Genomic DNA, 14697 nt, shown 5'->3' with positions numbered 1-14697 from the left:
GCTAGTATTAAATAAAGAAGTAAGGTTTTGTCAGATTATGTTAACCACTGATCCGATTAGAATATTTTCCGGAATCTTCACTTAGGTCATGCTTATTTTCATTCTACTTTGTTTCTTAATTTAAGTCTTGGGATGGTTTTGGCCTATTTTGTTTACCTCTCTACCACTGAAATACAGAGCCCAAGGAGCAGTTGTTTTAAAAATTTGACAAAAGATTAAAGAAAAAAACATTTAAAATTTTCCTAATTCCTGATGCTAGGCTAATTCGCACTAATATAATCTTCATTAAACATTTAAGTAATTTTCATTTATTACAATTATTTTAACATTATAACTATTTCCACTAAATTAGATTTTAAAATTGGTATATTGACGTCCAACGATAATTATTTATTCTTTTAAATATTGGATTAATGCTACTTTGCAAGCACAGATGTATTTTCATCCAGCGAATATATATTGGAAGGAAAAGGCTTAAAGTAATTAATGTAGATTAAAACCATTCCACGACCAATGTGAAGCTCCATTAAAATGGAGAAATACATCGGTTAAGTGGTTTGTAAGATGGTAACCGACCAAAAAAATTCGAAAATGTAGAATAATAACCTAAACCTATCTTTTTAGGTGGCAATTTTTTCCCCTTTTGATTAATCTCAGAGCTTCACTTTATATGAATATTGTTATCCTTGTTCGGTATATAAAGAATATTAAGAATTCTTAGATCGTTCTAATTCATCTATTTTCATATTTAAACAATTATAAGGTTAAGTAAACCATTAAAATATTTCAAATCGAAACTTCTCTGTAACTTACTAAAATAAGTTTTTCTAGCGTGTTTAAGTATAGATTTATAAACCAGACAATTCCATGGATCCAGTTATGGGGACTTTTTTGTCTGCTAGCAAATTGCTTTCTGCTCTTTTGTAGAGACTTGCCTTTGTTAATATTTGCGACTCTATTGGCTGATATTCAAAGTCATTACATAGTCCAAGCAGTGGGGACATCTAACCCCTTCTCCCTCCATTGTTTTACTTTAATAGTCCGTCGATCACACAAAATTCCTTTTGTCTGCTGTAATTGGAAATAATATAAATGTCTGTATGTCTGCCAATATTTGACAATCTATTTGTCTTGAAGTCTATCATCGTGTCAAGCTATCTGTCCGTATGCAAGTGTGTCTGTGGCCTTTTTGTCTATCAGTCTTAACGTTTAAATGTATATCAGTCTGTCCGTATGTCTATCTGTCAATGAAAACTTAGAAAGATTGTATTATTTCTTTGTATTTTTAACTTAATTTTCAAATTTCAGAATAAAAATGTTAAAGCACAAACTAAAGAAGACGACAGAAAAAATGTATTTTGGCAGAAAATCCGGGGAGAAAAAGAAAAGCAATTCAAAGGTAAAAACTACGCGGCATTTTTACCCAAAAGTACCTCGTTGATCACAGAATTCATGTATATTATTTAAATAAATTCAAAATAAGAGTGGGAACATTTATATTTTTTGGCTAGGTCAGGTCAGGTTAGGTTATATTGGGTACTGGGTAGCCCCGTAGGGTTAGAACATTACAGGAATAGGTCCCTAAGGTTTAGGGTCTCCCACAGAGGTTAGACATAGAGAAAAATCTCCCTTCCCCTATATTTCGAAGTAATTTTAAAAATAAAATGGGGGGGGGGTGAGGTCTAAGTGCTCTACAAGAAAAAAATTAATAAAACTATTTTGAGAATATTTTGCTGTTGCTTTTGACATAGTCATTCTTGTTTTCTTACAAAAGGCGCAACAAAAATTATTTGTTACATGTCAATGTATACAAAAAAAATATTTAATCACCTCTTTGAATTAAAAAGTTGCTACATCACGATTTAAAATAAAGAAAATAAATTTGTTCGTTAACAAGGATGACAACATTTATAAAAATCAAAGTACATAAATGATAATTAATACTTTGGCAAGGGGAATCTACATACAAATATTGTTTTTGTGGGTTACAGAGATTGGGGGTATTAATATTTTTAACTAATGTATATTTGAATCTTCCCTACAAACTCTTTGAAAACAACGAATGGCAGACTAATTGATGGTCAGAAAAAAATGAGTTAAAGATTTGCTGTATTGATAAAGCTAGATAATGCGCTCATCTTTTCTGCTAGTTAAAAAAAGATATTTAGAAACATCGGTGCCATCTCTCAAAGTATCTAGCGAGCCCAAAACCTCCAAATAACACACCAAAAGCAACCTCTATCCTGGCATTATTTTTAATTAAAAATAAGTGGGCGTAGGAGTTATGTGCTCGACCAGGCACTTTGATGGAAACTACCTGCACATCTGATAGCTTAGTTTAACCAACCTGACAAATCATTGTAAAACTCGGTGAAAGGCCCATATGTTATAAACATTCCTTTATACTTCCTTTTTTTGCTTTTGGAGCAAACTTCCTCCCCCTTTAATCCTACTCGTAGGTCAGTTTGTAAGTTAAGAAAATTATACTTTAGCTTTGTTGTTTATTAAATATTTTTGAATTCAATTTACCATCTACAAAAAGGGGGGGGGGGGGAAGGGAAAAATGGTTCCCTACTTATACAAAGTAAAATATTGCGGATTTTTTTCAGAAACCAAATGAAAAAACTAGAGCGACAAATGACTTTTAATTCATTTAATTTAAAAATGCAGTTGCAATTGTAGCATATTTCAAATGCAGTAAGGCTGTAGAATGTATGTTTGTCTGTCCTTTATTTAGAAACGATCCTTTTTGCTTTAATTTTAAGGCTGTTGAAATATGACTATGAAATATAATAAAATGTAACTGTACAGCCATTGAATGCTACAGGCAAAGCCACTAGTATACAATAAAACTAAAAGAACAAATTAGTCGAAAATTTTGGTAAAATATTGTTTTTCAATATTTCTATATCTTATTGTAAAATAGGCAATATTTTCAATTTTTCAATTGCAAATTCAGCAATTTTTGATTTATAGAATAATTTATATTGAATTTTAAAAGAAAATAATTTATTTAACCATCTCTGATATCAGAGGCGTACAAAAAAGGTGTATCCACTCCCCTTGCAAAAATGAAAGGGTTTATTTACAAACAAACCCCTAGGTGTTGATTCCCCTACAACCCTGTACACCCCTTTGACAAGTTTCTTTATCTAGATTAAATTTTTCAGTCAAAGGCAGAAACCTGTGCATGCCACTGTATGAGACTCTAAGAATTGATAAATGCAGACGACTTTTTTTGTTAAAACCATAGCAATTCAGATTTAAGTCATACAGGGTTAGGATCTCCGCAAGGATTAGGTAAGAGACGTGGTAATAAAGTTAGGAAGATTTTGTTCAACTAAAGATTATCAGAATTTTTAGGGAATGGGGTGTAGAAAGTAATCAACGTACCTTTTCTCAAAAAGAATCCTCCACCATTTCATTTATTTTTTTATAAATGCGGGGGGACGTTTACTGTGGACAAGAAGATTTGAGGGAATGAACCAAATAATCTTCAAACTAAATTTTAAATTTAAGTTAATGATTTGTTAAACATTATCTCTAAAAAATGTTCAAAACTAGCAAAGCTATAAATTGAATAAAAATTAGAAACGTAGATTTATTAAAAAAAATATTGATCTATTCATTGTATATTCTTTTAAATATAATATCATACTTTAATAAGTGATTCTAATATTTTTATGAAAATTAAATCGTATTATTAACAGGAATATCAAAAAATTGAGGGCGATGCATAAAAAAAGTTTTTTTTTAATTATAAAAAAAAACTTTTGAGAGAAGAAGTGGGAAAAAAAACCCTTAAAAATAAATGGATATTCCCTTATTTTTATGACGTCACATGGCTGATTTTTGTGACACTTTGTCCCACTACATTAAATTAGAAGGAATTGTTTTTTTCTTTATTGACCCATCCTTACATTATTGATTGGAGCCCCACCTAGAAATAAAAACATTAGATTTCCAAATAATGATTAATTGAACAAATATTTCAACTACCTAATTAATCATCAATACTTTTTTCTTTCACAAAAATATTTATCTGCCATAAATTGACCGTCCATTGTTCTCTCCCTGTTTAATATATTTTAGATTTTTTAAAATTGAGTCATAATCTTAAAATGTACACTATACATCATATGTTTTCGGTATAACTGCTGTATTCTTTGTTGCTTAAGAACTCTTAAACTGATTGTCCCTAAAGTCTTTTGTTACCTCGATTAAAGAACTCTGTAAATAGAATAATTGCTCCTAGCTACCTTTTTGGATTATGTCTTCATTTTTCATTATAATGATCTATCTATCTATCTATCTATCTATCTATTTCTCTCTCCCTCTCTCTCTATCTATCTATCTATCTATCTATCTATCTATCTATCTATCTATCTATCTATCTATCTATCTATCTATCTATCTATCTATCTATCTATCTATCTATCTATTTATTTATTTATCTATCTATCTATCTATCTATCTATCTAACTATCTATCTATCTATCTATCTATCTATCTATCTATCTATCTATCTATCTATCTATCTATCTATCTATCTATCTATCTATCTATCTATCTATCTATATATCTATCTATCTATTTATCTATCTATCTATGTATCTATCTATCTATCTATCTATCTATCTATCTATCTATCTATCTATCTATCTATCTATCTATCTATCTATCTATCTATCTATCTATCTATCTATCTATCTATCTATCTATCTATCTATCTATCTATCTATCTATCTATCTATCTATCTATCTATCTATCTATCTATCTATCTATCTATCTATCTATCTATCTATCTATCTATCTATCTATCTATCTATCTATCTATATATCTATCTATTTATCTATCTATCTATCTATCTATCTATCTATCTATCTATCTATCTATCTATCTATCTATCTATCTATCTATCTATCTATCTATCTATCTATCTATCTATCTATCTATCTATCTATCTATCTATCTATCTATCTATCTATCTATCTATCTATCTATCTATCTATCTATCTATCTATCTATCTATCTATCTATCTATCTATCTATCTATCTATCTATCTATCTATCTATCTATCTATCTATCTATCTATCTATCTATCTATCTATCTATCTATCTATCTATCTATCTATCTATCTATCTATCTATCTATCTATCTATCTATCTATCTATCTATCTATCTATCTATCTATCTATCTATCTATCTATCTATTTATCTATCTATCTATCTATCTATCTATCTATCTATCTATCTATCTATCTATCTATCTATCTATCTATCTATCTATCTATTTATCTATCTATGTATCTATCTATCTATCTAAGGAGAACCTGTATGCCAAAGTGCGGAAGTCTTACAACGCCAGTGGTAATCAGTCCAGAGGTGACAGATCTTTTCTAGGTAATTACTTTTGCTGCGCTCCTGGAAGCCTCTAGCGGCACTGGAGGCAAGGGGGTTGTGGGAAACGATTCTCTACTTTACTTTAAAGAAAAAGTAAGGTCATTTTTTGGAGAGGATGGAGGTTCCATCCTCTCCAAAATAGTTCAAAACATTCCCTGTACAAAAAAAGCTTCCTGTAAAAAACCACATCGAACTAGCGGTTAGCAAAATCCTTGTGTACAAACTTTTAGACACAATAAACTGGCAGTCAAATATCCTGTTACTTTCATATAGTAATAGTATTCATTTATGAATGTGCTTTAGTTGGCGGCCACTAAATATTGCTGCATAGCACTAGTAGTGCGTTTTATATTGCGCTCACAGTAACTTGTTGCATAGAAAATATTTGAATAGGTTTTTATTTAAGAGAGCATGGTTTTAAAAAAAACCTATTAGTCAAACTGTTATAATAGATTCTTTACCAAAATTTAAAAGAATCGGTTTACGTAAATTTAAGTTTAAGTAAGTGTGGGGGTGTTTTTAAAGAATTAATATTGGAATATTTTCGCTCTTAAAGTTCAGATGTATTTAAGATGTAACAGCATCGTGATACCTCTAACAAATAGGTACTAAAAAGAAAACGTAGCAATTTTATGATTGTTACCATTACAGTTTAGTACAATCACTGCCCATCCAGCCAGCACGGTTCAACATAATTCAACGTCTGCCCCTGCCCCAGCTCTGGAGGACCTGGCTGTGTTTCCTCCCATAGACTCTGCTGTAAGTAGTGCCGCAACTGCAACCGCCGCAACCGCCGCACCTAGTGCCGCACATGCCGCCGTTGCACCAGCTGCACAGTCCGCACAGTCAGTACCTGCCGCCGCCGCATCCGCCGCCGCCGCTGCTGAAAAATTCACTGCCGCACCTGCCGCCGCGCTCACCGCCGCACCTGCCGCCGTGACCGCCGCCGTATCTGCATCTGCCGCACTTGCCGCCGTGTCTGCCGCCGTACCTGCAGCATCTACTGCCGCACCTACCGCCGCACACGCCGCCGCACTTGCCGCCACGTCTGCCGCCGCATCTGCCGCATCTGCATTTGCCGTTGACTCAGCACCTTCTGATCCTGTTGCCACGAGGACATTTACCGTTGACTCAGCACCTTCTGATCCTGTTGCCACGAGGGCCAAAGCTAGAGAAATCAAGAAAGCAACAAAGGCGGTAATCTCAACATGAAGTTAAGTATCTTGTACGGCGAAAAAAGGTACCTAACTTAAGACATTCAGCATAGTTATTATTTTCGGAACGATTTGAATATTTTGGAGTTAATCCTGATTCATATGACGTGAACTTTATAATAATAATAATATTATTATTATTATATATACATAAATTATATATACTTAAATTTTCTAGAACGTCTATGTCGCATATTAATCTTAAAACTATGGTCTCAATCATACCTCTATTTTCTTTTCTTTTTTTTTCTGCTGATTAGCATATAAAATATATGGAACTTGTATGAGAATGAGTAGGGGGAACTAAACTAGCTTTTAAATGTGTTGCCACCCCCAACACACACATAAACTAAACGCAATCGGAATAAATATAGTAAATATAGTAATTTTTTTCGTTTCAACGATAATATTTTGTATATTAACTATCTTTATTTGTCCATTAATATCTACTGTGTTTCAGATGTCCATACTTGACGTTAAAACGATTCCTCCTGCGGTGCTCCTGGACCAGCTCTACTATGACAAACCTCCCTAATGAACAAATTAACCAGGATAACGGTAACTTAAACGATAACATTGGTCTAAATCTTATGAATCCGATTTACGGCGACTACTTTAATGATTTCGAAAATGAATTCGGAATAAATTGTGTCTTTTCAAGTGAACAAGGTATCGTACAGAAGCTGAAAACATTCAATGAAAACCTTCTCAATATTTTTAGTATTAATTGTCAGTCATTACATTCTAAATATAATGATATTGTCTCCACTGTAGACTTCTTCAAACAACATGATATCCACTTAAATGTTCTGTGCTTTCAAGAATTATGGCTAAATAAGGATGTAAATATGGATTGCTATGGGATTAATAATTATGATTGGCATGTTAAACTCCGAACAAATAACAGGGGGGGAGGGGTGGGTATTCTAGTAAGCAAATATTATAAAGTAGATAAATTATTTGATAAGTTCTCATTTAAAGAAAATATCCTTGAATCTATTTGCTTAAAAATTTCCTACAATGGTCTAAAGTTTTGTTTATTAAATTGCTACCGCCCACCCAATCAGAGTAATGCTGAAATTGAAGAATTTTTTGAACTTTTTTTAGACTTGATTGATAGAATAGCAGCATTAAGCATACCATACTTCATTGTAGGAGATTTCAATTTTGACCTTTTTAAAATAAGTAATATAAATAGCAATTCCATGAGAATTATTGAGTCTTTTTCTTTTAACGGTATCATAAATACTGTTACCAGAGCCACTAGAGTTACTAGAACCACAGCAACCCTTCTTGATTTATTCGGGGTAGGTAACTTTATTCAAAACCTAATGTCATCTTTTGTTTTAACTTCAAAAATTTCCGATCACTTGCCAATTATTAATTCATTCCGAATAGACAAAGTAAATAAACCCAAACTTCCAGATTTTTTTGAAAAAAGAGAATTGAATGATGAAAACTTTGATGCCTTAAACTATGCACTCTACCACACTAACTGGAATCACGTTTTAAGTCAGGACAACACAAACATTGCTTACGATAACTTTATTTCAACCTTTTTGAGACTTTATAATGAAAAGTGTCCAGTTAGAAAAAAACGAAAAAACAAACGTACCCAGCCCCAGCAACCTTTCATGTCAGATTACTTATTGCGTTGTAGATTGCATAGAGATATTTTGTACAGCAACTTTTTAAAAGATAAAACAATTGAAAATGAAAGTATTTACAATGTCTATAGGAATAATTACAATAGGCAAGTGAGAAGAGCAAAGATTGACTATTATAGAAAACAAATAAGAGATGCAAATGGGGATGGGAAAAAACTCTGGAAAACTCTTAAGGAAGTCATTGGGTTTAATAAATCTTCCCCTGAGTGCACATACCTTCAAGTAGGCCCTAACAAAATTGAAAATGACCAAGAAATAGCTAACGAATTTAATCGTTATTTTAGTCAAATTGGGTCTTCCCTAAGGCCTGAAATTCCTTCCACCCCCAAAAATTTCTTTGAATACTTACCACCCCCATGTCAAGACTCCCTCTTCTTTGAACCATTGTACCCCTTCAAAGTTATTAATATTATTCGTAGCATTAAACCTAAGCGTTCCACAGACATCAATGATGTCTCGATGTATGTTCTGTCTCGCTGTGCTGATACCATTGCCACTCCCCTAACACATGTTTATAATTTATCACTTCAAAATGGCACTTTTCCTGAAAAAATGAAAACTTCCAAAATAGTTGTCCTTTACAAATCAGGTTCACTCAGCGAGGCAGATAATCATCGAGGCATTAGTCTCATTGATAACTTTTCCAAACCCATTGAAAAATATGTCTGTGATACGCTGGTTAAGTTTTTAGAGGATCGGTCTTTTTTTAGCAATCGCCAGTTTGGCTTCATGAAAGGGATCTCAACCTTTCACAATGTACTGAACTTAAGCACAATGATCACCCAAGCACTCAGTCGAAACGCTTCCTGTATGGCCATATTTTTGGACATAAGGAAGTGTTTCGACATGATAAATAGGGACATCCTTTTTAGCAAACTGGAGAATTCAGGGATAAGGGGGGTTGCACTCGAGTGGTTCCGTAGTTACTATGCAAATAGAAAGCAGCGTGTATTTTTTAAGGGCCTTTTCTCCTCTACTATTGAATTCATTATCATTGGCGTACTCCAGGGGTCAGTCCTGGGACCAATTCTTTTTTTAATTTTTATCAATGACCTTGTTTCATGCAGTGAAGAGATCCTAATCAATCTCTTTGCTGATGACGCAGTGGGCTTCATTGAAAAGCAGAATATTATTCAATTAATTAACCTTGCAAGGGAGCTTGTCCCCAGACTGACCCAATGGTACAATGCCAATAAGCTTCTCATACACCCCCGCAAGACCAAATGTATGGTCTTTTCCTCCCCCCGAGAGATACTCACCCCCGCTGAGCTCGCTGCTAAGACCAACTTCGAAGTTTATGTAAACATGAACAATCACAATGAAAATGATGAGTCAAAAATCACTAAGTTGGATCTTGTAAGCGGTACCAACGAGGGTAGTATCAAACACTTAGGAATTCAATTAGACGAGAAAATGAAGTTTTCTTATCATCTTGAAAAAGTCTATAGCAAAGTGTCTAAAATAATTTATAGTATGAAAGTAATGCGTCATTTGTTGGACAAGAAACACCTAAAGCTACTCTATACGTCTTACATTAAGTCGAATATCGAATATTGTTGTCTCCTGTTCACTGCCTGCCCTATGTATCTGTTAGCACCAATTATTAAGCTACAAAAGCAAGCCATTAGAATAATCGAAAACTTGCCAAGCAGAGCTCACACAGCTGAATTTTTTAAATCTAATGGCATACTTCCATTCAACCTATTAATTGAATTCAATGTTTGTAAATTCATGCACGCCTATAAATTAGGCATTTTTCCCAAAATCTTTGAAAACACTTGGAACTTTGTTCAAGACAGACATACGTATGGCACAAGGAACAGGAACAACTTTGCTTACGAACCGGGCACCAATAGAAACTTTCTCCTGCACGCCCCTCTTAACTCTTTCCCAACTATTTTTAACAACCTTCCACTTGAAATTAAATTAATTGATAATAAAAATATTTTCAAGCAAAAATGTTTTACTTATTACCTAAACAAGATTGAGTTTTAAAATGCAAATATTTTTTCTTTCCTTTACTAAACAATTGTTTTGCTAATGTTAAAAAACTCTGTTCTTTTGAATTTTTGAATTTGAATTTTTGTTTTAACTAAGTTTCTATCCGTACTTTTTAGCCCTCGACTTTCTGTAAGCATTAAACTTCTTTGTTAAAATTCAATAAAACAGCATTTCCTTAACCTCAAATCACAACGAATAGGTTCCGTAGGAACCGACACACATACCCAAGTATAGAGTAGCTTGGCATAGTTTGTTTTTTATCCATTTTATTTTTTTTACATTTTACATTTTGACTTTATATTATTTTATCCAGCAGCTAACGAATCGCGCAACCTCTATCTATATAATAAAAAAATAACAAAGTTTTTTGTTGAATTTTGACCGAAAATATATTTATTTATTTAAATTTAGATATCGAAATTTATTATAATGACTATCGCAGACTGGTTAAGCTCATGAATAGTGGGCATAGCCATCTATTCGTCGTAGTCGCTGGAGTCGTCGACGCCGTCTGGTTCCTGTTGGAGTAGCTCCTCCAGAAGGTCCTGCTGGACGGTGACCAGGCGGTCCATTGCGGCGATGGCATCCATGTTAGCCTGGAAGGAACGGGCGTACGTGGGCATTACTGATATTAACCTCACGACTAACCCATAGTTGGAATACATCATGCGGAGGACTTCCTCATTGATGGCATCGTTGCGGAACCTCCTCCACATCAACATGTCGCCCTCGTGCACAACGCCCATCAACCTGCGCTTGACCATAAACCAGAGGTCCAGACAGCGCCTGTCTACCCCCGGGAAGGGGAGTAGATCAGGCACTGCCGCGAGGTTCAGCAGCTGCTGGACGCCGTGCACGGGTACAGGATCATCGACTTCATCGCTAGAATTGAGCATAGCGATGAGCTCCTGCACCTGATCATGGAGGGGAACATTTTCCTCACCTCCAGCCTCCTCCGGAATTTCCGGCGCCCCATCTGGTATAGCACCTTGGCCTTGTCCTACTTCTTCTTCTTGATCTGACATCTTGGAAACAATTGAACCTTGACCTTACCTACCCCATATTTATACCCCCTTTGTGTTTTAATACCATGCATTATGCAATCTTTAATTTAAATTATTAATTAGTAATACACTTTCCCCACTTCCGTTTCCCGCGCAATTTTCCCCTATGCTTCACAACCAATTGTTTCCCTCCCGCCCTTTTTTCTTTTATTCTACTGTGCTATACCAGGAAACCACTCTTCCCCCCACCCCCTATTTTCTCTCCCCACCCCCCCCTATGCACATACCAAACGATAAGCGCCGCTCCGTCTGTCTGGCTGGTAGCCACGACCGCGCACAAACCACTCACCACGCCCCATTTTCTCCTCCTTGTTTTCCCCCCCCTCCTCCCCCATACCTTTTCAATTCCTTGATTTCTCTCCCTCATTTAACTAGTCTCTCACTTCATCAACTTATACTTTTTATCCTTATTTTTTTTTTTTTTTTTTTGATGCTAATGCAAAATTATTCCATAGCAACATATTAACAGACATCCTATTGCTTTATACATCTTTTCAAATAATAAAATAAAAGTTCATAGCAAGATATCTAGGATTTATTAATTAAAACAAATCGATGAATTTATGGTACATTTTAAAATTATATTTAGCTCTTTTTTTTTCAAATTTTAACAGTATTATTTCTCACAAAACAATTTTTTCAATAGCCATATCAGACACATCTTGTAAACGATTTTGCAGCTTTTTTTTCTGTTGATTATTGTTGATTTTTGTGGATGTTTTGCGGATGTTTTCGCGGATATTTTTGCGGATATCTTGTATATGAAGTCGTAGAGAACTTGACCATAACTGGTCCTGACCGGTAATGGCCACTTTCTGGAGCTAAAGTTGGAGACAGGCCCCCTCTTGTGCAAGTATCTGCTGAGCAATTTCACCCAATCTAGTTTCATGATACTCCATGTCTTTGTTTGGGTTGTACAGAGTGAGTGCCAACTCGGTTTCTAGATAACCTTGCTGGTATAGTAGACGGGCTACCTCACGACGCACTTCCTCACTGACATTGTCACCATTAACTATATTGAGAAGGCGTTGATATGTTATTGTCAATCTATTGCGTAGCGGCTGCCACATTTGTTGGTATTCTTCCTCTCCGAACATTTTCGTGCCTAAACAACAATAAGATTAAAACTCCACTAAAAGCTAAGCTATGACCAAATTGTGCGCGCAATAGCACGCCACAGTCTTTTTATCTTACCATGACCCACTTTCACCCTTCTCTTTTAAAAAAAGTGAGATTAATGGATTAATGTAAACGTTTTCGAGCACAAACCACTCTCCCCTCACCTCCCCTCACCTCACCCCCCCCTCTCCCACCCCCCCCCCATATTGATGCCCCATTCACAGCTATGCTGTGACCAGTTCTCAAAACATAAAAATCAGATTCCGGAGGAATCGAACCTTACACATTTAGGGACACACTCCCATTATCTCAAAATACCAAAATCAGATTCCGTAGGAATCGCACATGACCTATCTTTATTTTGTACATTTGTACATCAGAGGATTATTATATCCCTTCTCAAGAAATAAAAATCAGATTCCGTAGGAATCGTAACCAATCATTACACCTTGTTCACTTAGGTACATAATACGTTATATATTAGAGTATCTTATTTTATTTTTGGATTTTTGGATTGGACCAGCGTTATCGCGATATTTATCGTTATCCTGTAATTATTGGTGTGGAGATGTCCTTAGACCCGGACATAACTCCACTCTATAATGAAAATAATTTGTTACAAAGGAAACTGTCTAGGTAGAGCTGAAAAGGGATCACAACGGGAATAGCGACTTCTTTTGAAGGTTTTGGTTCCTTAATTGTTCCGAATTTACGCTTGGAGAAGTTGCAACTGATAGTAGGAGGATGTCTGAAATACACAGCAAGATACTGTATTCTATCATTGTTAAGATTATTTATTATTTATTTGCACATATAACATTGTATCGGCTTGGCAAGCGTCAAAGTACACCAGTGGCTCCACAACCCTTAATGGGTTATGCCAACTATCTGGTACAATGTTGCATGGAATTTTTCTTGTAAAATGTTATCTTCATCCTATTCGAACTGGCCTGGCAACTAGGTGGAGACGAAGTTCGGCCAATTCCATGCTAGGTACTTAATAATAGTTATTATGTATATTGTTATCAAACCTGCATCAAACATAACAAAACAGAAGAATCAAACCAATCAAAGCATAGTAACTTAATGTATGATATATATCTAATAAAATATGTTGTACCTTTGAGGAAAATAAATCTTATCTTATCTTATCTTACCATCAAGACCGTATGTCCATGAAGACATTAAACTTTTAACTTTTTGCAATAATTTTTATCCTTTTCATCCAAATTCTGGAATAATTTACTTAGGACAACAAAGTACGATAGGCGAAACAACTCATTAATCAAGTTCTAAAATTTAAGTATGTCCTTAGAGAGAATCCTTTATTTAGAAAATATTGCAAAAAATATTTACATACAATTTTGTTTAGACTTTTGTTAGATCAAGTGTTAATGTTCGTTTGTCCTACAGTCTTAATTCAGAGCTTCTCTTTATTGGATCTTCATTCTTGTTAAAACTAACATTTTTAGATTTCTTAACATTCATTTTTGTTATAAAATTTATAAAAATGTTTATCAAGAATTTATTGATTTTCTTTTCTTGCTTAACGTTATACGTTGTTGGTAATTTATAAGAAACCCTGTACAAACAATAGCAACGTTTATAAATTTTTATAAACTAGGCTTTTCTATGATTAAGGTTGGTTGGTCCGTCCGTAACGGCTAGCTCTTTTCGTTAATTTAGACATGTTCGAATTTTCTTATTGTTTTTTTGCATTATAATTCCTCTAACAATTAGGTATGACATAGAAAGCGTAGCAACTTTAAAATAATTACCAAAAATTCCGTACATCCTTTTAAAAAATTCTGAATTTTCAACTTTTTTTATTGCAATTTTTTAACATATAATAATTATATTGATCTGATTTTTGGAATATTGATTCCTTTTACAATAAGGTACAATATTATAAGCGAAGCATCTCTACAATCAAGTCATAAAAGTGTAAGTATGTCCTTAAACAGTTTTCTGTTTTTAAGAAGTTTTGCACGTACAATTGTGTCAAACATATACATTTATATTTTGCTTATTCAGTTCTGACACTCTACAAGGGTTTTAGAACTTATTTTTTTTATGGAGGTTGTAATCCTTGTTTTTTACAACACCCTTCTGAAACAAGGATAAAAACTCCCAATGTAGGTAATATTATATGTTAGTGTCAGGTTAAAAGTCAATTTACAACTTTTAATTAAGATAAGTTTTGGAAGTAGTTTTGAAACAAGTTC

General features: G+C 34.1%; 2 protein-coding genes across 2 annotated transcripts in view; both read left to right on the top strand.

Moving 5' to 3' along the window:
- LOC145306408 (uncharacterized) overlaps positions 1-14697 on the top strand; it is a 458128-nt gene that overhangs the window by 365130 nt on the left and 78301 nt on the right. The window lies entirely within an intron of this gene.
- Positions 1313-14697, top strand: part of LOC145306299 (uncharacterized) — a 28744-nt gene continuing 15359 nt past the window's right edge. The window contains exons 1-2 of the mRNA XM_080148380.1: positions 1313-1399; positions 5332-5407. Of these exons, the coding sequence (XP_080004506.1) occupies positions 1316-1399; positions 5332-5407 (160 nt within the window). The 5' untranslated portion in view covers positions 1313-1315. The remainder of the gene's footprint in view (positions 1400-5331; positions 5408-14697) is intronic.

Source organism: Acartia tonsa, chromosome 14 (assembly GCF_053477335.1).
Source record: "Acartia tonsa isolate MP-2025a chromosome 14, ASM5347733v1, whole genome shotgun sequence".
NCBI classification, from domain to species: Eukaryota; Metazoa; Arthropoda; class Copepoda; order Calanoida; family Acartiidae; genus Acartia; species Acartia tonsa.
This window is presented reverse-complemented; position numbering and strand designations above follow the sequence as displayed.